Source organism: Syngnathoides biaculeatus, chromosome 2, assembly GCF_019802595.1.
Source record: "Syngnathoides biaculeatus isolate LvHL_M chromosome 2, ASM1980259v1, whole genome shotgun sequence".
Classification (NCBI taxonomy): Eukaryota; Metazoa; Chordata; class Actinopteri; order Syngnathiformes; family Syngnathidae; genus Syngnathoides; species Syngnathoides biaculeatus.
In genome coordinates, this window is record NC_084641.1 from 3,216,192 (window position 1) to 3,240,204 (window position 24,013).

General features: G+C 41.0%; 3 protein-coding genes across 7 annotated transcripts in view; 1 reads left to right on the forward strand and 2 right to left on the reverse strand.

The window, feature by feature from the left end:
* The window catches only part of LOC133497176 (sodium-driven chloride bicarbonate exchanger-like), a 44,197-nt gene extending 42,276 nt beyond the window's left edge, over positions 1-1,921 (reverse strand). For all 3 annotated transcript variants that reach the window (XM_061813323.1, XM_061813317.1, XM_061813331.1), the window contains exon 1: positions 893-1,921. In XM_061813323.1, the coding sequence (XP_061669307.1) occupies positions 893-940 (48 nt within the window). In that variant the 5' untranslated portion in view covers positions 941-1,921. The remainder of the gene's footprint in view (positions 1-892) is intronic.
* Positions 1,922-2,749: 828 nt separating this feature from the next.
* LOC133497294 (serine/threonine-protein kinase 24-like) lies at positions 2,750-13,307 on the forward strand. The gene is made up of 12 exons (XM_061813353.1): positions 2,750-2,781; positions 3,356-3,417; positions 5,117-5,347; positions 5,456-5,512; positions 6,301-6,409; positions 7,957-8,114; positions 9,530-9,715; positions 9,793-9,941; positions 11,238-11,361; positions 12,091-12,159; positions 12,236-12,372; positions 12,464-13,307. The coding sequence occupies exons 2-12, from the start codon at positions 3,382-3,384 to the stop codon at positions 12,495-12,497; spliced, it is 1,290 nt and encodes a 429-aa protein (XP_061669337.1). The 5' UTR covers positions 2,750-2,781; positions 3,356-3,381; the 3' UTR covers positions 12,498-13,307.
* Positions 13,308-13,454: 147 nt separating this feature from the next.
* LOC133497259 (protein downstream neighbor of son homolog) lies at positions 13,455-23,641 on the reverse strand. Of its 3 annotated transcripts, none has more exons than XM_061813349.1 (12): positions 22,984-23,641; positions 21,872-21,946; positions 21,502-21,702; positions 21,253-21,431; positions 19,748-19,823; positions 19,455-19,557; positions 19,294-19,390; positions 17,591-17,712; positions 17,305-17,516; positions 17,059-17,128; positions 16,857-16,981; positions 13,455-16,779 (listed from the first exon to the last, which is right to left on the reverse strand). In XM_061813349.1, the coding sequence occupies exons 1-12, from the start codon at positions 23,437-23,439 to the stop codon at positions 16,639-16,641; spliced, it is 1,857 nt and encodes a 618-aa protein (XP_061669333.1). In that variant the 5' UTR covers positions 23,440-23,641; the 3' UTR covers positions 13,455-16,638. The 3 variants fall into 3 exon arrangements, with proteins under 3 accessions (XP_061669333.1, XP_061669334.1, XP_061669332.1); XM_061813350.1 differs by having other exon boundaries at positions 17,305-17,503; positions 17,575-17,709; positions 22,984-23,640; XM_061813348.1 differs by having other exon boundaries at positions 17,305-17,503; positions 17,575-17,712; positions 22,984-23,640.
* Positions 23,642-24,013: the final 372 nt, after the last annotated feature.

Here is a 24,013-nt window from a genome sequence, read left to right on the forward strand (position 1 = left end):
CCAGGCGCGCCATCTATCACCCCCACCCCTCCAAAAAAATGGTGTCATCATCTCCCATCTCTTGCTCAGGAGGAATTTTCCCTTCCTTCCTTCCTTCCTTCCTTCCGAGGATCTGAATACTGATGAGGCGACGCTTTCATTTCAAAGTTAATTCAGATGCTGTTTGAATATGTTGGTTGGATAAATGGAGAGGGGCTCTGACCTGAGTGGACTGGTGCTCAATATATATGACTGCATCACCAAAAGAATATGAATTGATGGGAGGGAATTTAGCACGGGCCTTCTTGCTAGTTGAAGGCATACACGCAAAAGCAAGTAAAAGCTAGCTGGCAGGTTGTATAAGAGGATGCAGGTAGTAGAGGGCGCGTGAAGTACAATCTGAACAGTGGGTCCAAATCAACAAATCTATTGGTATTTCTATGAAGTGCTCTGTTTTGACAGACACCAAGACCATTTTGCAACTTTAACAATATTGTGTATTTATTATTGTAGTTGTGGAAGTGCTCTGCATCATGAGCTGCGTCTAATATGTTGTCTCCCATGGTTACGTGATAGAGGACAATACAGTTCTTCAACCACAATTTAGACATTTTTAAAATGATACGATAGCACTATGAGTGCCAATCAGACCATTTTTTGGCATGAAATTACATTAAATTTCACGTGTGACTAATGCCTTTTCCTGTGACAGTAAATTCCAATTGCCCAGTGCAGTGCATCAGTGGAAGGTTTAAAATGCTAATTTAGGCTATGCACGCTAATTGTGAAAACAGTCATGGCAGGCTCAAATGTGTTTAAGACCAAACAATCAATCGACTGTCTTGTGCTTTATTGTATAGACAGATAAGGTGACATTTCAACCCCGAATGAAGACCTAACTCATTTGACTTACCGCTGGCAACAAAGGTTCCATTTGAGCACCCTGGTCGGTAATCTCCATCTTTTCCTCCTCTTTCTCCTCCCAAATGTGCTTTCCCTTCTTCAGTTGAGACGCTGATGAAGGTTGACGATGAGGAGAGTGGGCTAATATGGCACGCTCTCCCCCCCACGCAGTACAGTATATTTACCGGTTTGGCTTTTCTCAAATGGAGCTGGCAAAGCGTGCCCTACATATTTTACGCATGGAGGAGGGAGGTTGCGCCTGCCCACACAAACGTGGGGAGGGGGAATCGTGCGCGACAGCCTCCCGATGAAATCAATGGAACACTGATATACGCGTATTTCTACAATATGTCACAACTGCAGACAAAAAGTGACTGGTTGCCTTTTTAATTCACGCCCACTGACACATTAAAGGTTCCTATAGCAGCGACAGCGGGATCAGACACATTTACATATGCCCGTGTGATCCTATTAAAAATAATGCTACAACATAACGTGATCTTAAAAGTCCACATTTCAGTCAATGCGGCACGCGATCAAGTGCCGCCGTCGAGCATCGTGACGAAGATGCTGCGATAGCACACTCGTAGTCTGGCGCCGCCCTCTGGTCGAAACCGGGACATGTTTCTTGTCCTTGCCAGTAACCGGATCAACGTGCACTACAGCAGTACAGACTGTCCATCCATCCATTTTCAGAGCCGCTTGTCCTCACAATGATTGCGGGAATGGTGGAGCCTATCCAAGCTATCATCGGGCAATAGGCGAGGTACACCCGGTACTGGTTGCCAGCCAATCGCAAGGGGCACAGAGACAGACAACAGTCGCACTCACAATCACACCTAGTGGCAATTTAGTCTCCAATTAATGCACGTTTTGGGGATTTGGGAGGCAACCGGAGTGCCCGGAGACAACCCAAACAGGCACGGGGTAGAACATGCATGCAAACCCCACACAGGTGGGGCCGGGATTTGAACCCCGGTCCTCACAACTGTGAGGCCAAGGCTCAAAGCAGTTTCATCTTGTACAGACCGCTACTACACAAATAAGCCCTATGTATGTTGCTTCTATAATTCCTCTGAATCAATATCCATCCATCCATCCATCCATCCATCCATTTTACAGTGATTCTCAAACTTAAAAAAAAAAGGTTAATGGGTATTTTTTGCTGAAACCTGATTTTGAAACACTTTTCCATAAAATAGACGCCATCCGACATCTGCTTTTACAACGGCGCTCCTTTTAACACTCACCACTGTGAATTGTTCTCCCTGATTGGCCCTCTGTACTTGTGCATTAAGATTGAGTGGTCCATGTTTATCCCACTGGCAAGAGCACACCATATATTCGCTCTCTGCTCACCATACATATCACCACCCGCACTTTCTCTTTTGTTATCCTCACTACTTTGTGCCGATCTTTTCACATTTCGAGCCCTGTTGGCTGGAACCCTGAATAACAAATTACCAACAATTTACCAACATCACCGTTTAAAACGTTAGTGAGAGACTGTACAAGATGACTGCACCTGTTTTTAGCCTGTTATGAACCTTTCATTTTCCATAATTATGTAAATATGTATTGTGTAAATATGTACCTTATCACATTGTACACACACACACACGCATACATACATATACACACACATATATTTATATAAATAAATATATATATATATATATATATATATATATATATATTCACACACTACACAAGGCAGTAATATTTAAACTACAATAGCATGGTATAGTCGCAAATAAGAGTACACCTTCGAAGAAACAATTTAAACAACCCACTTCTGTGAGAGTTCACTTTCTATTTGGATTTGGATGTCGTCCGGATCAGAACCTCCCCCGTCATACGTCATAACTCCGACAAGATGGTCGGGAGTCGGGGGCTAAGGTGAGGACGGAAACCAAAACACGGGCTGCTTGGAGCTCATGACGACCAGTCAGTGCGAGTAAAATCGCTTTAAGACTCGCTTCTTTGGAGTTCCATGTGTGAAATGCCAGGGTCGGTGTTGTTTGGGGCTGCGACTAGCAGACAACGTTTGGTTGTCTGCTATGTTTGGCTAGCTAGGTAGAGAGCTAACAATGCTATCTGCCAGCGAGCTGGCAAAACTATACCGTCAAACTTCACTTTTACAAAGTGACAGCGGCCTTAGCCTTGAGTGGAAACTTTCATTTTGCTCCTGAACAAGATGCAAATTGCGACCATCTCGTGACATCTCACCCGCGTCGAATTAAAGGGAAACGTTAAATGACTCGACCCCCAACTCGGAATTTACCGACTGCCCCACAGTTAGCAAACGCCCGTTAGCTTGTTCACCCTTTGATGATGTAATTGGTTTTATTCGGGGAAGTTCGGACACATTTTGAACTCTACAATAACTGCTCAACCGTACCCGGACATTGTAGTCCCGTGGGCCCAGCCGCCCACTATTACGTCACCTAATAAGTTCTGGACGTGACTTTAGCCGAAGAGCTGTCAGCCAGTTCAGCCATGGCCCACTCTCCTGGGAACCTGCCCGGGATGCAGGTAAGACGAACCGGTGCGGTCTTGACCAAATTTTACTGAGCCAAGGAACATATTTAAAAAAAAAAAAAAAAAACATCAACAACGAACAAACATATATCAGGGCTGAAATAATATTAATCAATTCTGAATGAGTGTGCCAAAAGTTTCAGGACTGGTGTCACAAAAGAAATATATCGGACCCACACTACGAGCTTTTCTCTTGTGGACCAGACGGTCACCCAGAACATCTTCCAACGTTCATTTCTTTCAGTGTGTTTTCACACAGGGTTGGATGAGAGCTGTGGCTGGAAGCACAAGTCACAGAACCTGACCTTAACTTAAGCATCTGACAGTTCTTGGCTGAGAGGAACGTCGCTGTGCTGAAGTAGCCTCACTACTCACCTGGCTCTGAGTGATTTTTGTCCATACTTTCTCAAAGTTAAGGAAGATGTGGATGACTTTAAGGTGGCTATGATGACTGGGCTCCAGAGGATCTCGAAAGAAACCCACCAGGGGTGTGCAAAGGCATATTAGCTTGGGCAGGGAAAGTGTGTTGGACTCCAGAGGAATTACTCTGAAGGAGAAAACGTAGTTGTTGTGACTCCAATCCTGAAACCTTTCAGAGACACCTCCTATGAGTGGCAACAGATAGATGGATACTGAGGTTGATTGTACCTTTTGCCATCTCGTAGAAAGAGCCTTTCATAATTTCTCTCACCATAAACTTACATTCATGCAACAAAAAAAAATCTGGTTCATTCTAATGCCTGATATCACTGAATGTACAATAGTTATGACAAATGTGCATCTTATTCCTGAATATTTTGTCCAATTTTACATGCTCAATCTTAATTGTATTCCCAGTGATTTTGATTATCAAGAAAATTTGGAAAATGGCTGGTTAGGAGCTCAAAAATAAAATTTCGTGAGCTACTTTTGTTAACTTAATTGTCCAAATGTACTTTTAGTTGTAACAAGCCATTTATTAAAAAAAAAAAAAAAAGAGTAAGAAACTGAAAAAACAAGGCTGGTCGAGTCAGTCTGCTTTTATAGAGGACTGCAGAAATCTTGGAATATTTACTGCTGAGAGTCCTAAGGAAGAATTGGTACTTTTTTAAGTTAAACATTGTCTCTCCCTGAGTAATTGATTGTGAAAATACTTGTCGAATAATTTGGTAATTGATTAGTTTTTGATTAATTGATACACTACCACACATTACATCACAACACAATGGACAAAACAATGGTGTACAATCCTTTAAAAACTGACTTTACAACCTGAGGTTTTGAATAATATTTTTCTACTGGATATTTGTTTTATTGTATTTTTATTTTGTCTATTATGCATTTTTTTTTCCTTTTTAAAAGGTGTTTTATAAATAAATGGGGAGGGAATATTTCAAGTACTGTAATGGGAAATCTTATGCAAAATACTATATCTAATTGTATATCATGGTATTTGGTTATAAAATTACCTATATCCTAATACAAATTTTGTCCATATCCACAGCTCTAGACGGAATCATCTTTAGCATTATCAGATATTGAGTCGTATGATGAATGAATGAAACATGGTAGCTTGCTGATGTTTCTTTACACCCTGACCTGTTCTTTTAAAATATTCCTTTTTCTTTTTTTTTCTTGATCCTACTTTTGTGTTCCTGGGCCTCATTATGCATATTTGGCTCAACACAAACATCCATCAATCCATCCTCCTCAGAATATAAGAGTGGACCCAGAAGAACTCTTCACGAAGCTGGAGCGCATCGGCAAGGGTTCGTTTGGAGAGGTCTTCAAAGGCATCGACAATCGGACTCAGAAAGTGGTGGCTATCAAGATCATTGACTTGGAGGAAGCCGAGGATGAGATCGAAGACATTCAGCAGGAGATCACCGTGCTGAGCCAATGCGACAGCCCCTTTGTCACCAAGTACTATGGCTCCTACCTCAAGGTGATGCGTCTCCAGCCAGTTAGTTTCCTGTTTTTGTAAGTGACGGAATGTCTTCGTCACCCGCGTTTCTCTAATTTGTGATTCCTGTAATGTGCCTCAACTGTGTAGGATGCTAAGTTATGGATCATCATGGAATATTTAGGAGGCGGCTCTGCTTTAGATTTGGTGAGTAAGACCTTCTGCTGTTCTTTGTATATCATTCTTCTGATTGTGAGTAAAGTACGTGAAAATTACTCAAAGCAATACATTAGTGACTATCATAAATACCCTCCGTGGATAGATATCTTGACATAACGTTTGTCTGATGGCTACCAAATTTGAATCATATATACAATGAGGTCTTCTTCATAAATTGCATCGCCACGGTGTGTCTGTGTGCCTGCATATACCCGATGATGTACTGCAGCAACAGCATGCCCTACATGAAAATAACCTCAAAATTTCATTCCCTGATTTTTTTTTTAGGCATCTGCTGGAACCCACTTGAATTCATACATTAATTGCTGTGGTGTCCCCGAGTCCTAGATTTGTACGTTACTTATACATTACATTATTTATGCGGTGTTAGTAAACCAACCAGCACCTATTTATTGCCTGTGTATCTCAATCCTGATAATTCTAAATTTGTGTCTGTAATAGCTGCCTCAAAGGATTCCCACTGTCCACACAACTCTTTAGGGGAATTGATATACAGGCGGTCCATATTTTTAAATACCACATTAGGTCTTTTTTGATGACTCACTTTCAAGTCACATATAGACAATCTTTGTGCTACCGTGACACATCCAAGCTAAGCCACAAGATATTCAGCCATGTGCAAAGAATTAGAGTACAACCTCATAGTTAAACATAGATCGTAATAGGAACTTGTGATCATGTTAAAATAAGCATGGGGAGCACTGTATTTTGTATTTATTTATTGTATTTGTATTTATTTTTTTGGCTTTTACAAGATGGAGCCAGGCGCTCTGGATGAGACCCAAATTGCCACCATTCTGAGAGAGATCCTCAAGGGGCTGGAGTACCTGCACTCTGAGAAGAAGATCCACCGGGATATCAAAGGTACAACTTTATGAATTTTTCTTAAACTATTTACAGTGTGCCTGTATACATGCACTGGAAGAGACTCATGTTAGTGGCAGAAGTATATGCTGAACAAAACAGGTGGCATGAATCTGCTGTTGTAGCAATGATTGTGGACAAGGCAAATTTCTCTCTGTTTTCATCTGTGCTGTATGCTTCTATTTGAAAATAGATGCACATATTTTGTTTTCAGTTTTAGGTATGTGAAAAGGTTTGCTATTATTGATCTATTTCTGAAGCAAAAGGTGACTTTAGGCCAAGAAATTTTAGGGTGTATTCAGACCGGGAAAATCTTTTGCTCTGATTTCTCCCTGCGGGCCAGAAGTGGCCTTTACGTTTTTGTATTTGGTGCAGTTCACATACACGTTATACATGTGGCAAGTGAGCTGTAATTTATAAACAAAACCAGGCATTGACCAACGTTGCTCCCACCGGACAGAAATGACGACAGCAGGACAAAGCACAAATGTGTGCTGCATCTGTTCTGCAAATTTGCACTCATATTGAATGTTTTCACTTCCCTTGAAGTCCTCCTCAAACATGAACATAGTATAAAAATGTCAAATTAATTTAAAAACACCTTGGTTTTGCGATACAAGTGTCCACAAAAGGCCCCTCTGACAACTCTTTGTGTTTGACCCACTTTTGCATCTGCTTCGCTAGTGACATAGCTAAGCTCGAGAAATTGCAATGGCCTGGTTTTAGGGCTATCAGTTCCAAAAAGATCTGGAACTCAGGAAGGGGAGGACCATTTAAATTCATATTTTACATTTTTATTTTACTGCGTCACCACAAAGACAGTGTAAAATCCTAAATTTTAGAAAAGGTTGGTTAATAAAAATAAAGCTGCAAAAATAAAGGACGTAGCCACCTGACATGAAACATCTGTCGTTCCTGTGTCAAGACTCCAGTTGAAATAATAAAGGAGACCCTCTAACAAAACATAGCAGCTCATTCAACAAAAGATTTGCAACGTTCTGCTACAATCATTACCATAACAAGAAGAATGATTGTAAAACAACTGAATGGAATGCTAATGGTAAACTATATCTATTAGTAACCACAATTTTGAGAAAATATTTCCTTTTGAATAGAAACTCTGCCACCACACTTTGCAGTTGCACAAACTAAATGACATAAAGCTAGTTGGCAAGCAGTTCAGGGTGTACCCCGCCTCTCGCCCATAGTCAGCTAGGATAGACTCGAGCTCGCCCTTGACTCTGGTGAGGGTAAAGGATATGGAAAATGGATGGATGGAAAGGAAATAATAGACTCATCTGAGTCATTTTACTTGTGTAAAATTCATTGCAGACTTGCATGTCTTCAAATGTACTTTGATTGATGCTGTTTCTAATTCCCAAAAGTGTAAATAGTGACACTTTTAAAAAAATATATATTTTTAGAATCAAATTATGTTGTAATGATTTTTTTGTTTGTTCAAATTTCTTCATGTTAAACAGTGATAATTGTGGTCACTGTAATCGTGGTGTAAAATGTTCATGCCGCTTCAACTCTTCTCACCACAGCCGCCAACGTGCTGCTTTCTGAGCAAGGCGAGGTGAAGCTGGCCGATTTCGGTGTGGCGGGCCAGCTCACCGACACCCAGATCAAGCGCAACACCTTTGTGGGCACGCCTTTCTGGATGGCCCCTGAGGTCATAAAACAGTCTGCATACGACTCTAAGGTTAGGCTGGCCCACCATCACAGTCAAACCTTAAAGGTCAAATGAAATCCTCTCCAGCACCATGGTCAACCTAGATCGCTTTACATTTTAAAAATCATTTTGTCCATCGTAAATTGAGTGTAATGGCCTGTAGGAAAGTAGTAATTTGTATTTTTACTTATTTTGTGAAGCCACAACATACGACAGTGCCCTGAATTTTTAAAAAAGAGAGCGAGAACACATCTGTCAGCCATTTATTTTTAAGGGTTCTATTGTACGATTAGTTTAAAATTAGTAATTATAACTAATTATAATACTCTGAGACAGGAGCATAGGTTAAGGTTGAAACTATTAATATTAGCAATTATAAACCTTTTTTGGTGTTGGGGTACAGTTTTTGCATTTGATAACTCACAAAAGTTTAAAAGTTGATGTTAAATACAGTCAAAAACACAGGTGTCAGGGCAAGGGGGCCAGATGCGGCCTGCTGCATGATTTTATGTGTCTCGCAAAGGCAAATCATGTGTATCAACTTCCATTATTTTTGTTGAAATCTGTACCAAAATTTCAAATTGTCATGTCATATAAATGATAACGCTGAGCTATTGCAAACATTTTTGCGTTACCAAACAACAACAATTGTTGAAAACATCAACACCCCATTATCCTTGATCTCTGATTCCAAAATTAGTTCTTAAATTTCATATGTAAATATAATGTGGCGGGTAAAGATTTTTATGATTTAACAGTCATAAGTCCCTCTGAGGGAAACTGTAACTACAATGTGACAAAAATCACTTTGACACCATTGGTCTAAAAAGTAGATCAGTTGATCACTCAACCTTTTCTAAAATGGTGAGGACACATACAGGTACTAGCCAGTTTGTTGCAAACTAGCAGCTAGTGCCTGTGGTCATCAATTTGGGGGGACCTCTTACAGGTTAGAGATTTCCCCCCACAATCCCAATGTCAATTAAACAAGTAATTTGTCCTACTAAATGTCATACGAAGGAATCTGTACTTGATCTTTTCTTTTTTATTTTTTTTTTAAGAAGGCTCAATGAAGGGACATAAAATTAATGCAGTCACAATGATTTAACTGTCACTAAGATAAGGGAGGAATAATTGCTCAATTTTTATTAATTGACACACTGGTCTCCATTTGTTGGCACACACATTTTAAATAATACACCATATTTAATTGCTGTTTTGTTTTGTTCTTCTTTTTGTGGCACATTAAGTTAGCTGACAGTCCCTGGGGGTCCAGGAACCCAATTTTGGGAACCTCTGACTTATACTAGCTGGACTTCACTATCCCCCCAAGTTTTTGTACAACTTATGGGGGCCTATTTGTCTTTTGGGGTCTCGTACATTGAGACGCCACATTGATGACCGTTCAAGGAGAAGGTTTCGCAACATCTCTGTTTTCTTTTTAGGCTGATATCTGGTCTCTGGGAATTACAGCCATTGAGCTGGCGAAAGGCGAACCGCCGCACTCTGAGCTCCATCCCATGAAAGTTTTATTTCTAATCCCAAAGAACAACCCTCCAACTCTGGAGGGAAACTACAGCAAGCCGCTCAAGGAGTTTGTTGAGGCTTGCCTCAACAAGGAGCCCAGTTTTGTAGGTATTTCCATCCGTCCATTATGTTACCTTCCGCCTTGTATTTTAAACGGCCTTTGGCTGCTTCATTTCTGCAGAGACCGACTGCCAAGGAGCTGCTGAAGCATAAACTGATAGTACGCCATGCTAAAAAAACATCCTACTTGACCGAGCTAGTGGACAAATACAAACGATGGAAGGCAGAGCAGTCGAGAACCACAGAGTCCAGTTCTGATGAATCAGACTCGTAAGTGTTCACGAATATATTTATTTTTGCAGTGGTGGGAAGAAACAAATACTTGTCGATGTTTCAGACATTTGTACTTTGAGTATTTGTTATTCTGATGACTTTTTTTTTTTAACTTCCTACTTTTTTTAAATGGCCTTTTTATGTTTTTTTTTTTTTTTAACATCCAGATGATTATAAAAAAAAGATATAAACAGTCATCCAGACAACCGCAGTTGAAATTTTGATTGTTTGAGATCACGGGACTTATAAGTTGAAAAAAACAGACAGTGACAACATGGAGGAACATGAACTGGGGATCATTAATGATTTCAGAAACATGCTAATAGATGCAAGAGATTCCCCATCCATGACCATGTAGAAGAATGCACCGCTGTCAGTATATTGCAAGCTACTAAGACAGCATATGACTTAAACGTGTGTTAAACTGCAGTTTTTATATTAGGTATATGCAATAGTTTGCTACTAGTACTTTTCAAGGAGAAAATGGCAAGAACAAGTTTTTACTTTACTCCCACCAAGATTGCCGTATGCTCCTATGTTCAACATCCATTTCATTTTGCCTTTTAACACATTTCCCATGTTGTTGTTGTCATGTTGACTGCAAGTTTAGTTGCTGTTATAGACTGAAAATGGACATACTGTGTGGAAAGAATAAAGCATTTGTCATACCAAAAACTACCACTTTCTGGAGTTCAAAAACGTTATTCGCCTAATCTGAAAACTCACAAGTAAGGTGTATTTTGCAGTTCTCATTAACAAATGTAGCTTTTTTGTTGGCCAGTTCACGTCATTAACAAAGTTATGGGAACCCGATTGTTAGCTTAATAGCGTTTGTGTTTTCTTTCATGTGACATATTTATTTTCCATTGGGCCAAATTATTGAAATGGATATTGAATATAAAGTTTCTTTCAGCTTGTCCCTTTCGGGGTCACCACAGCGTGTCATCTCAGATGAACGCACATATGTTTGGCACAATTTTTACGCCGGATGCCCTTCCTGACGCAACCCTTCTCAGGGAGTGGAGGCCCCAAATTCACAAAAAATATTTTAACTTTTTATTACTTGGGTATATTTCAGTCTCAAATTTTGTTTCTTTTAAGTAGGAGTTAAGTAGCACTTACTCTTTTTACCAAAATCTTTTCTTAGACAGTTACTGTACTTGAGTAGAAGTAAAGGTGTGTGTGTGTGTGTGTGTGTGTACATGTTAACCCACTGTGCATTTTTGCATGTGACTATGAATGTGTAGTGTTGTGTTGCATAAAGCTGAGGAGTTGTTTGCAATTGTATGTTAGGGAGCAGGATGGGCAGGCGTCGGGCGGAAATGACTTTGGTAGTGACAACTGGATCTTTACCATCCGAGAGAAGGACCCAAAGAAGCTGCAGAATGGCGAGGGGCAGTCGAATGAAATGGAACAGGTGCCATACAAAGTAGTCACACCTCCCAAATCGATCGCACACAACAATTGTTAATGCGGAGGATTGCCTTCTTTCTCTTACGCCTTCATCTTATTCTGGGGTTACCACAGTCTTCCTCCTTTCATTTTCCTCCTTCCGTTCTGTACCAGAACACTAAAAATGTCTTTTACCTATGTTAATCGTTAAAGCCATATATATATACCACAAACTTTGATCACAAAATCTTTTAGTCTCATTTCAAACTCCTCTTACAAGTTTACTTTGAAAAATAAATGTATTGCAGATTATTTGATTTTGGGGGGGAAAGTATGTTTGTTGTCTTTGTAGCAATTGTCATGCAATAATGAGACCACTGTTGTTTGTTAGCTTTCATTAATCAATTCTGCTAATATTTACTAAGAGGGTGTAGTTATCAATTAATTGTTTTATTGTGGCACCTCGACTTCAGTAGATGTCTGTGCTGCCAGAAATTTTGCAGTGCAACATGACATTAAAGTCAAAATTTGGACTTGCCAGTAAAACGTGAAAAGCTTTTAAAAAGGATCCCTCAGAAATCTGGGATGTAGTTGTGGGGCTTCACAGAACGCTCCTTAAACTCCACATTGCTCAGAATAGTACTCGAACACTTACCAACCTTGTAAAAGCAGAGAGTAGCTTTGTTTATATTTTCCTACTATTTTATGTGGTGTTGTGCTAAACTCCCCTCTCACATTCAATAATTTTGTGCAGACTAAGGGTATTCCAAAGAGGCCTTATTCACAGAGCCTGTCCACAGTCATCTCTCCTGCATTAGCCGAGGTAAAACTTACGAATTACACAACAAAAATATCAAGACTCCCTTGGGTCTAGACTTAAAAATTGTTAATATTGGCAGGTAAAGGCCAGACAGGAGCAAATGAACCGGAACCCCGTAGCCCTAGAGGACTTAAAGGAGGCCATCTTGCGGACTGAGGAGGCTTACCCTGGCATTTCGGATTCCCTGGTGGCTCACATGATTCACAGGCTTCAGAGGTACCACTTCCCACCATCTGCTATTGTCTTGATTGTGACTGATCTGATTTAATATCTGCGTTTTTTTTTTTTAATTATTATTTATTTGCAGTTTCTCCACAAGCAGGTCGTCGTCTTTGCCATAATGAGTGGATGTCTGCTATTCACCCACGGAACCATCGCGCTCCCCTCCCACCTCTGCATTTACCTGTTCACTCAGTAGCAGCTGATCTTGATCAACATCTATTCCATGGGGACTGCTGGCGATGTCGTTCCGTGGAATTTTGCCCGGCGACGAGTAGAAGGTTCGAAAACCTTCGAGGCAAGACTTCTGTCCATCACTCCCTTTTAACCGAAGCAAGCACCATAAACCACCAGAACCTTTTTGACAAAGCATGCTCGGTGTGAATATCCTCTTTACACCAACATGCCTAAAGGTAGACAACAGTGTTCTTCATGGAAACCTCAGGTAAAGTGCTTTAAGTTGACTGTCAAGTGGGCAGGGTTGTCGATTTTGTAGATGATGATTTAATATGTACAAAATGAACCCACACATTTTGTAGGTGTTTCTACTGAAAAGGAACATAATGAGCATTTTTTTGATGCATGGCACTTCATCATTAAATTTATTTTTTTTTTTAATCAGTCTGCGAGTTACAGAGCCCTGAACCTAATTGTAGCTCTATATAGATATAATGTATGAACAAAATGCTAATTTATGACCCTGAAAAATAATTGAAGGCCATCTAATGGGTATAATGTAAACATAAAATGCAAATTTGTGACTTTGAAATTTTAATTTGAAGCCATGAAATAAGTATGTTGTGTGCACAAAATGTTGATTTCTGATGTCAAAGTACTAATTTGGGACCACCAAATTGGTATAGTGTGCGCACAAAATGCTCTGGTCTGGTCATATTCATTTGTGGGTATCAAATAAGTACAACTTAGCGCCATATTCTCCTGTTGGTTGTAAGTTTTTTGTTTTTTTTTTCTTATGCACCCAATTTACACACAATGACTTCTACTGCTAGTGACTGGAGTTTGAGGGAGGGTATCATTCTCTGAAACTGGAGTTTTAGGAAGACATGAATGCCATTGAAATCCATGTGGAAAACATGTCAGATGTTGAATGTGAAATTAAATTCAATAGCGGTTTCAGATGTTAATCATCGCCGCACTGATGATGACAGGCCCACCGCCCCATTCATAAGCAGGTAGTGTTCAGTCAGAACAAAGTACTGCTTATGAATGGAGCAGTGGGCCCGTCATCACCAGTGCATACATTTGAATTGCAACATTTTCCAGGTGCATTTCAAAGGGGCCGATACGTTCAGTCATAAACACACAGTATTGCGGTGACCGACTCCATCGGAGCAGTTAACTAAATAAAAACGTGGAATATATTTCACCTCGCCGGCGCGCTAGCCTTCCGTCACCCTCTGTAGTGCATAAGAAGAATTTGGTAGAATTTATTCGGCCAGAATTGACAGGGAACGCCCACCTTTTAGCGTTACCCCACCCTTTTAATACCCCGGTAAATAACAAGAAGGTGTGCAAATGACAATTAAATTGATGGCAGAATGGGTGTAGGTTGAAAACCATGGAGCCATGTGCCTTTTCCGACTTGCCTACATGGGAGATTATACCTCTACATACTCATTTCTGACCAAGAAAAATCTAGTATGTGGCTCAGGAAATGGTTTGAATGTGTTATGAAATACCTAATTGTAGATTTATTATTCCCATGAACATGGAAAAGAAATGGATCAAAACTCCAATACATGATGTCCTTTAGGTTTGTTAGAAAAGGTTTCTTCTGCGTTTATTGACACTACTGTTAAATAGTCCCCTTCAAAAAGTATGGGAACGGCGAGGTCAATTCAATTTTGTTGTATACAGTACTGAATACATTTCAAATGAAAAACAGATGAATGAGTGACAGATGAGTTTATATTTTTAATCTTAAACATTATTTCTTTTTCCATACTTTGGTCTTTCCATCAGCTTGGTGGAGGTTAATCTTGGCCTGATCAGTCCATAAAATGTTGTCCCAAAACTTTTGTGGCTCATCTCTTTACTTAAGAAAATCCAATTTGGCATTTTAGTTCTTTTTGGTGATGAGTGGTTTGCATCTTGTGTAATGCTGTGTAGGGTATATTTATTGATTCTCTCGACGTCTTCTTTGAACAATAGATTGCGATACCTTCACTCCTGCCCTCTGGAGGTTGGCAGTGATGTCACTGACTTGTCTTTTAAGTGTTCCTTCACAGGTCTCACAGCGTTTCTGTCATCAAATGCTGTTGATGCCCTTGGCTTACCTGTTGGCTATCTGTTTCTCAGTTCGCAAGTAGTTTCTTTCAATCTAAAAAGCAACACCTGAACAATTACAAAAAACAGTCAAGTTACCTTCCAATACTTTTGATCAGTTGAAAAGTGGGTGGGTTCAAACAGAAGGTGCTATGTCCTGAATGAACACATGCAGATGTAAATACCTTGATAAAAGGTCTAATTCTGAACTGTTGTCTCATTCATCTTTTGAGCTGAACCTCCATATATAACAAAAACAAGGCAATTGACCTTAGGGTTCCAATACTTTTGGAAGGGACTGTCCATTTTTCTTGCGAGGATAAAAACAGTCACCGTTTTCCTGTCTCTTTATTTGAATGCTTCTCGGTAATACTTTGCAATGCCTGGCTTTTCAGAATTTCTTTGTAGTTGATCTTCAGCTGAAATTAAATTCAATCATCCTCGTATCTATGTGGCTTTGGAAGTGGCCTGTTTCTAGGAAAGGTGCACTCTAAATCCTTGCCCAGTTGAGCGGTACAGAGCCACAGCTACTTACAGCCACAAATTAGCATTTTGTGCACACAGAATTTCTGTACTGTGACCACCATTTCCTCCCTTTCATGCTCTGTAGTGAGGAAATCTCAGTAGTCTTTTCTGACTGCATCACAAGTTCCAATCCTTCCATTTCAGTGGCCCGCAAAGAGCAAACTGTTTGAAGGATTGAGGGGATTCTGGGACAACATAGCCCAACAATGTCACTCATCCAGCCACCTTACACAAGTGCCATGGGTGTGTGTGGTTTTCTTTTTTTGAATGACCATCTCCATTTAATTTTTTAATACCCAAAGTGAGGCGCTCATTGAAAGAGAAAGCAAACATTTTTACTGTTGCTGATAGCCATGTGTTGCTATGTTTACTTAAGAGCTCCAGAATCTACTGTGCTACTGCAGCAATAATGTTGAGAAGTTGTATCACTTGTCAGCACAGATAAAAAGCAAATTAAGAAATATATGGTATTTTTATAATTGCAGTTATGGAAATATGGAATACGTAGTTTTAAAAAAAAAGCTATACAAAAAGTGTACATTTTATCATAGCTGGCAATTTATAGTACTGTATACAATATTTGCTTGTCATTTGAAAAGTTAAATGTAAGATTTTGAAGTTGCATAAGAAATAAAGAACTTACTCCAGATTTTATAAATCATCTTATAATCTGAGTAGAAAACAGTGCAACATTTATTTGTATATAAATTTATATTGTACACAATTTACAATCTGTTCATTCACACGGGGGTGAGCTGGAGTCTCTGGGAATGAGGCGAAATACACTCTGGAGTGGTTGTCTGGCAATTGCAGGGAACATACAGACGTGCATTTGCATTCTATTTCAACCCAATGGACAATTTAGAGCACTTACTAAAGGTTCTGGTGGTCCAAAAAGTGATACCTGCCTAAACTGTTTAAGTACTGTATAACTGAACATAAATTCAATACATTTCCATTTAAGTAGTCCCCCACTTCCCATACTTTTAGAATAAACTATATGATCATTTTTTTATAAACACTAAGGCTTAGCCCCCTGTTGTGTTTTAATATTTGTGGTACTTGGTGGAAAAAGTATGATAGTTTAGCACCTTGAGTGAACCTAAGATGCATGTTTTTGGTTTGTGGGAGGATCCCAGAGGACCCAGAGAAAAACCTGCACAAGTACATGCCAACTCCATACAGGAAGGCTGGATCTGAGGTTGAAATCTCATTACTGTGAGGCATTTTATACGCTCACCGTTAATCCAGTGTGCTGGCTATTCACAAACTAGTCTTGACAAAAGTCGAGAAAAAAAATCATAATGAATTAAATCATGATGTATCAAATATCAAATTTAGTATCAAATTTTAAATATGAAGGGTATTATGTCAATTTGCAAAAAAAAAAAAAAAAAAAACAGGACAATACCACGCACCACCCTGGCCCAAAACCCACGACACTGAACTGAATCACTTCTTCCAAGTGTAACTGTAATTGTTCATTGTAATCTGCGTGAGTGCCGTCTTTCCAAGGCTGGACGATTGCTGCAGCTGCTTGATGGAGGCCGGATGAAGGCCAAATGCAGATACGTCTGCTGACCCACTCGCACACTACCCAAAAAAAAAAAAAGACAAAACATTAGAAAAGTGCTCATTTATGGATTATTTTTTTTTTATAGCAATGTTACCGTGGTTCCGTGAATATTCAGAACGGCCGTGGGTGCGTGTGTGTAAAGAATGGCCGAGAAGTTTCCTTTCTGTGCGAGTCGGAGCAGAGTTGTTATGCCATGTAGCGAGGAAGGCAGGACAGGGCCTGGAGCACAAAAAAAAAAAAAGTAAGTCATCTCCCCCCGTGCCTGGGTTTGGGCCGCGCCTCCGTCGACTGTCCACCTGTTATCTCCATACTGCTGATGTTCTGGTAGGCTGAAGCAACCTGACTCTTCACATTCAAACAGCGGGCCTAAACAGATCACAACATACTTGGGTCACTGGCCCGTTTCATTTGAGGTCTTTTATGTTCAGTGGTCAGAGCGCTACAATTTTTCTCCAAGTACAGGACTTCATCTAGTAGCTACTACCTACTTTTACACAAGTATCAGTACTTCTACTGCGAGTACTTTGGCCACCCGTGGGTACCTTCAGCGAATTCATTGTAGCGCCTCTAAAAGGAACAGGGGCCAGCAATGTCGGCGGTAGCCCCGCTTGGGAACCCGTCGCCGCCACCACAGTCTTGCAGTTGATGAGGAAGTTGACGAGCGTGAACGTGTGCGGCCCCTCCACGCACACCACAGACTCCGGCTTGTGGTCCACGCTCATCGCTCGGCCCTCCTCACGACTGGACGAGAACGCTTAAGGAAAACACCATGATGAGGAAATGGGATACCACAGCTATAGGATGGAGGATACAGTTGGATGCTGATACTATCTGGCTTCTTGATCTTGTCCTGGACTCCCATCTCCTCCAACCATGAGAGACTGCTGGCTCTGTCCTCGTACTCGTCGCAGCCATCGGAGCAGCACCTGTCCTCTTTGTGCTCCAAACTACTGTGATGGAAAGATTGGATTTATTGATACATGGATATACGGATGGGTAGGTTGGAGGATAAATAGTGAGATAGAGAGGGCAGATACGATCTCCAATATGAAAATAAAACAAAGCAGGCATCCCTGATTTAACATAATGTGTACAACTCCGTTTTTTTTAACCAAGAAATCAGCAACAGAAATGTAATGGCAATAGTGAAAATCTTAACTCAATTTGTCTCCTGGCTACCTTAACACTGTTCAATGTAAGTTGCCCCAAGGCGATTATCAAAAGCACTTCATCAATGTTTGTTTTCACTGACGTCACATTTTTTGCTGAATTTCCCACATACCACTGCATGCCGCCATTTAACCTCTACTGAACGTGTACCGTGAGGAAGTCTACGGAATACTCTGTTACTGTTTTGTGTTTCACGGGCGTCTCGGGACTCAAGTACACAAGAAAGGACTTGCTAACCATCAGAGAGCCTTCTTTTGACAACTCTCACCAATTCGCTGAAGCTTTTTCCAGAGTTACTAGTCGGCGCGCTCTTCAAAGCCTCGCGATCCAGTCCACAAGTCCACCTTTGAAAGCGCTTCCGACGAAAAACTTTGGACATTCTGCGGCTCTGTTCTTCACAGAGACTTGGCTTTGTGGACAATTGCCTGACGCTGCTATCCCGCTGCCCGGTATCAACCTCTATCGTGCTGATGAGTCACCGAGCTAAGCTAACAAGCTTAATCGATACCATTTTCAGAAGGGCAACATTACAGTTAAGATCCTTTTTTGTTAGTCACTTGAAAGATTCAAGAATTTTGTGAAATACTGGATTTGCTTATTCTTTTGTCTTTCTGCCATTGTCATCAAATTTTGAACAAATAACCATTTCACTTTGCTTGTGGTGAACTAATATACAGCTTTTACTTTTTGAAAAAAAAAATGGAATAAATGGAGTTTGTCTCCATATTAAAAAAATAATATTCCACCGCCTTTCGTTTTCCGTGTTAGCATACAGGTAAGTGCTCCTCCTTCACGATTTCTGTCACAGAGTAAAAGATCAAGGGCACAATATTGCGCCTTTGTCAAACACTTCTGAGTCCCATGATGTGTGTTTGGGCTTGATGTACTGTTGGTCTGGGTTTAGAAAGAAACAATGTCGGCCACCTTGCCTATGTATGCGTAACGGGAGCTCAGGGATCGAAAATGACCGCCGTTCGAGGCAGCCCAACGGGTGATGGCACGTGAAAACAACCCAGTGAAGCTCCACCCATTTGCAACTTACTCCCCCTGCACAACCTTATATTTTGGTTGGTATATTGGTCACTATTTCAATAACCAGCTAAGAAAGCATAAGAAAAGCCTTAGCTAAAAGTAAAGTAGTTGTTGGTGGCAAAGAAGTACGCTGAACTGACATCTCTACTGTCAGTCTAATCTTTATATTTCAGAGAGGACCCGAGTTGAGTGTGCTACAGGTGCATACGTTGTGTTTTTTTAATCAGCAATTCATTTTTAAAATTAAAAAAGGCTGAGGTGAATTTAGGATGGCAGACGTGCATATTTTCCTAGAAAATGGGCTGGAGGTAGAGTATCAAATTGCTCACTCTTTCTGCTGCTGCTCCTCGTCACAAAGAATCACTTGCTCTCTGCTCTTGCTTCCCATCCTTTCCTGCTCCATCAAAGGCACACTGAACTCGATACCTGACCATGAATAATGACAACAATGAATCACACAAACACGCCAGCAGCTTTGCCAACAACTCACCTTCTGTCCTCATGGCCTCGCGCAGGCCTCTGGTGGTGGGAGAAATCAGTGCATTAATGCTGCTTGAGCCTCCCAGACCAGCCGCCCGGAACAAGACTGTGTACTGGAATAAAATGGGAGACGGTGACACCAGAGGCTTGTTCAAAATTGTGTTTTTTTTCTCTCTCCAAATCCTCACTGGTTTGAAGATTGCATTCTACCACATCGCAATGTTGATTTGAATTTGAATGTTCAGTACTTGTATAGTTCCTGCATTGGACTTGATATTTGGTAACGCTGAAGGACAGCCGTACCTGATGGGCGCAGACATAGAAGTAGGGACACAGTCTGGCCTTTAGTAGACTGTAGAGTGACGAAAGACTGGTTGACCTGCGCAAACGTACAAATTATTTCATATGTGCATTTGTGAAACAGTCCATCAACCTAGTGCAAACCGCTGAGAATTTATCCTACAGAAATGTTCATTGGGCAGTTGCGTGGTCATTTAATTTCCCATTGTTATGAGCCAAAAAGTGTGTGTGTGTGTGGGGAGGGGCGCATTGAAGGCACTGTAATAACCACATGGGTGAGATGGGTCAACCTACTTGCAGGCACGTACTGAACGGAACCAACAGGTACAAAGTGAAAACACTCGCTAAGTGCTACTGTCAGCCACAACTTGCGCTCACACACCGACTAAATGGTCGAGATGACGTCGATCACTACGCCATCACCTTAAAAGCACACACCCAACTTAAATACTAAACTTCAGTAATCCCTCGCTGTAATGCAGTTCACTTATTGCAGATTCACAATTTTTGGTTCTGTTTATACTACAGTTACTCACCAGCAGATCCTTGGTTCAGTTAGCATTCCTAGCAGCAATAAGACACCAGAACAAAAAGGTACTGTTACCTTGCAGGAAAAGAAACCTAACACCGCACTTTTGGAAACTCACCAAGTTGCTACGTAATGCAGGGAACATGACCAGAATGCCAGGTTAACACACAAGCAACAGTGAGGGTTTCACGCAATTCATCAATTCCAACCTAGCACAAGAAAGTATTCCTGATGCACACAAAACAATATGAAACAAATGCAAGTAAAGAGCTACTAAAAAGCTCAACTGACATCCATATATACATTTTGAAATAGAGATTGTTATGAAAAATACATATATTATTCACTCCAATGTCTATACATATAAAAAAATGACTGGACAGCGTGTCGTTCATGCGCAAAGTTGCGGAAGTCTCACTCGACATCCCAGTGGCACCCATATTGCCTGCAACGTCATTTGCAAAAGTCACACTGGGATATTCGCCATTGAAAACAAGTAGTGGCACCTGCTATGGGAGACGAACAACAGATTATCGGATTTTTCCGACACCCCTTCTGACACGGAAGCTCTTTTCGAAGAAGAGAACACCTCACAAACGAGTGAAGTGACCAGGGCAATAACACCCTATCGTTCCAAACCATATTTAGATGATATGCGGATCACTTCTAACAAACAACAGACTACCCGACAGTATTTAGAGTACTCAGGAGGACCCATGCCGGGCGAAGGAACTACTTCAGGGGTACCCAGACACTGGTGGCCGGTGGGGGGGGGGGAGCTCCTTTCTTCTTCCGCACACGGCCAAACCACCTCCCCACCCAATCCACCTCCGCAGCGAAGCTAACACCGGCCGCGGCGATGAACAGCGCTCATTTTGCAGCATTTATTTGTGTGGTTTTCTGTTATATTATTCCAATGCAAAAATTGTGCAATAGCTCAAGGTTGAGAAACACTGATCTAGAAGACAAGCAATCTTACCATTCACTCATCAGACACCGCTGCAGTTCTGCATCATGTGCCCAGGGGGTGTTCTTTCCGGCAAAACTTCGCTCAGCATTGATCCTGGGGAACAGCGGCACCCAAGACAGGCTGGGATGCTGCCAATAAATTAAACTCTGCTGGAAAGCACAGCGAAGCGCTGTGCTAGACTTTGGATCCTGCAGGAGGAACAATGGAACTAAACATAGGACCTTTATTTCTCAAGACACAACCACAAGGTCACGTTACCTGTAGATTGTGCGGCAATGTGCTAAACTGCGCTCGGCAATGCTGGCTGAGCCCCAAGGCTTCCTCCTGAGCTTTGGGCTGCTCAGACCAAGACAGCGACACCGAGGAGGTAAAAAGGAGTCGCGTCTTCAAGCTCCAGTCGGCCGGATACTCTGTGCAGACAGGGGACGCTATGGAGAGAGGAGAAATGACCTGTGGGCTCTGGACGGAGGGACAGGAGAAATAAGTAACGTAAATACGTTGGAAACACTTTGATGTCCCTACAGAAATGTTCATAGGGCTGAATAAGAGATTTGAAACAGAAACAGTCTGAAAATTTTTGTGTCATGATTACCATGCAGGACTGCATAAAACAATATTTTTCAAGTACCTTCTGCAGTGGTGTTTTAACATCTTCCTCGGTTTCCTCAAACACAGAGTCATTTTTGGAGGGAGACAAACACTTCTGGCATGGGAAAGAAGATGACCTTAAATGTACAGCAGGTGCATTGACAGTAGCAAAGTACTGAACAATCAGTACTGTTAAACCGGGGGCCCTCTCGTGCCGAAGGATCTCATCAGGTGCCCCGCAAAATTTAATCACATCTGAAATAAATAATGTATCTTTGTTCCGATATCTACATGTCGCAGTCGAGCAACAGTGACAATAAAACATATTGGAATAATTAAACTGTAGATCCACATTCTGCTATTCATACAACGATACTTTAGCAGCTTTGGGTTGAAATGAACAGGTCCTAGGACTGTAACGTTGAGTAAATTGAGATGATAGTTACTAACATGTTTATCAAGATATGAGTGGATGTTTTGTTTTGAGGTACGAGCAAAGGTTAGTGGTTAAGTCAAACTTACATTTCACAGTTGAGGCTTGGTGGAAAAGTAAACATAAAACAATGAGAATAGATGATGTTGTGTGATAAATAAAACAGCACATGACTTACTAATGGAAGTCTGACAGATTTATGCCAACTCACAATGCAAAACACCAAAGATGAGCTAATGAAACTGGCCTTGATGTCCCATGTTATCAGAGATTCCGAGAGAAACATCTATACACATAGTATAACAATAGTCAGGCATTTATTTATTCAACCTCTGCAAAAAGACATTTTATTACGCTTTGCAGAGCAGTTGTTAAGGTTTTCGTTTTTATACACTTATTTATTATACGACCACCTGGTGGGCACATCAGCAGGAGCTGCACAATTTATGCATGAAATTATGATGCACAAACTTTATTTACTTTAAGTTTGTATTAAACAATAGAATCCTATTTTTCACGTTAAAATTGTATTTAGTTGTTTGGGGGACCGTAACATATAAATGGCATTTCCATTCATTGTAACAAACGTGGGGGGTTTTTGTTTTGTTTTTTTTTTTAATACGTGCGTGGTCGACAATGTGAATGGACTTCAGACGAGATGATTTTGGTATCTTCTGCTATTTTTGTCAAAATAACAGACGATGCTCCCGTTCACTAACCTGTATGCTGTTCCGGGTTTCTTGTCGTCCCAGATCTATTTTCTCCATCAATTGTAGGAAAGCCAAGTCGTCACTTTTTGTTGCGACCTCTCCCTCGCTTGTTGTCGTTCTTCTTTCTGCCCTGCTTTGGCCACCCGCCTCTCCACCATCGTCATGACCGAAGCACTTCTTCCTCGGGCTGTGTCTGTTCTCAATGTTGGCGAACGGGTTTCTACGTTTCACCCCGCCGCCGCCGGAGCGGCAGTGGGTGTTGAAAAATAGCGGCCCTGGTAAGAAAGGCCGGACACACACCACCGACGACGACGACGACGACGACGACAACGAGGCGCTTTGGTCGGTTCCGTCGGCGACGCCACCCGCCTTCGAGAAAGCTTCGCTGCGACTTCTTTTCCTTCGCATTCGCATAATTTCCGATGGTCGTTTGAAGCTGGGAGAGTAGCCGAACTCTTCCGACATTGTGGCTCCAGCTAGTATGTCGGATGCGTACAACCGGTATTCTTGTCCTGTCAATATTTTCCACTGGCAACTCGACGCTTTCTAAATTTGGCGCCTGGTGGAGTGACGAGTCAGGAGTTCTTCTTCGTCGTGTTTTTTTTTCTTCTTCTTTGATTAAAATGGCGGTTGGCAACCATTACCGCCACTTGCCGAGCTGGAGTCCGAATCAGTAGAAAGGCAACAGCAACAATATAAAGAGGAACAGGTGGAGTTTTACAAAACTAACGGAGTCATTTTAACAATGTACCTGTATCATTGAAATGCTAGATTTGTTTTTATTTTGTTTCACATTCAAATTTGTTTCCATTACGAATGCTTTCCCGGTATTTCAGTTCAACATCAGCGTTTCAGTAATAATTCACAAGAAATTTCGACAGAAAATGCCGCTTTTTGTTAAAATTTTACTGTTAAAGATTTGAAAACAAAAACGTTCCAGATAACCCTTTTATTTGAAGTCATGTTGGAGTTGTTGAAATTTTTTTGCCAATATTTTCTATTATGAATATCTACTTGAAGATCGTCTATTGGGCTCATC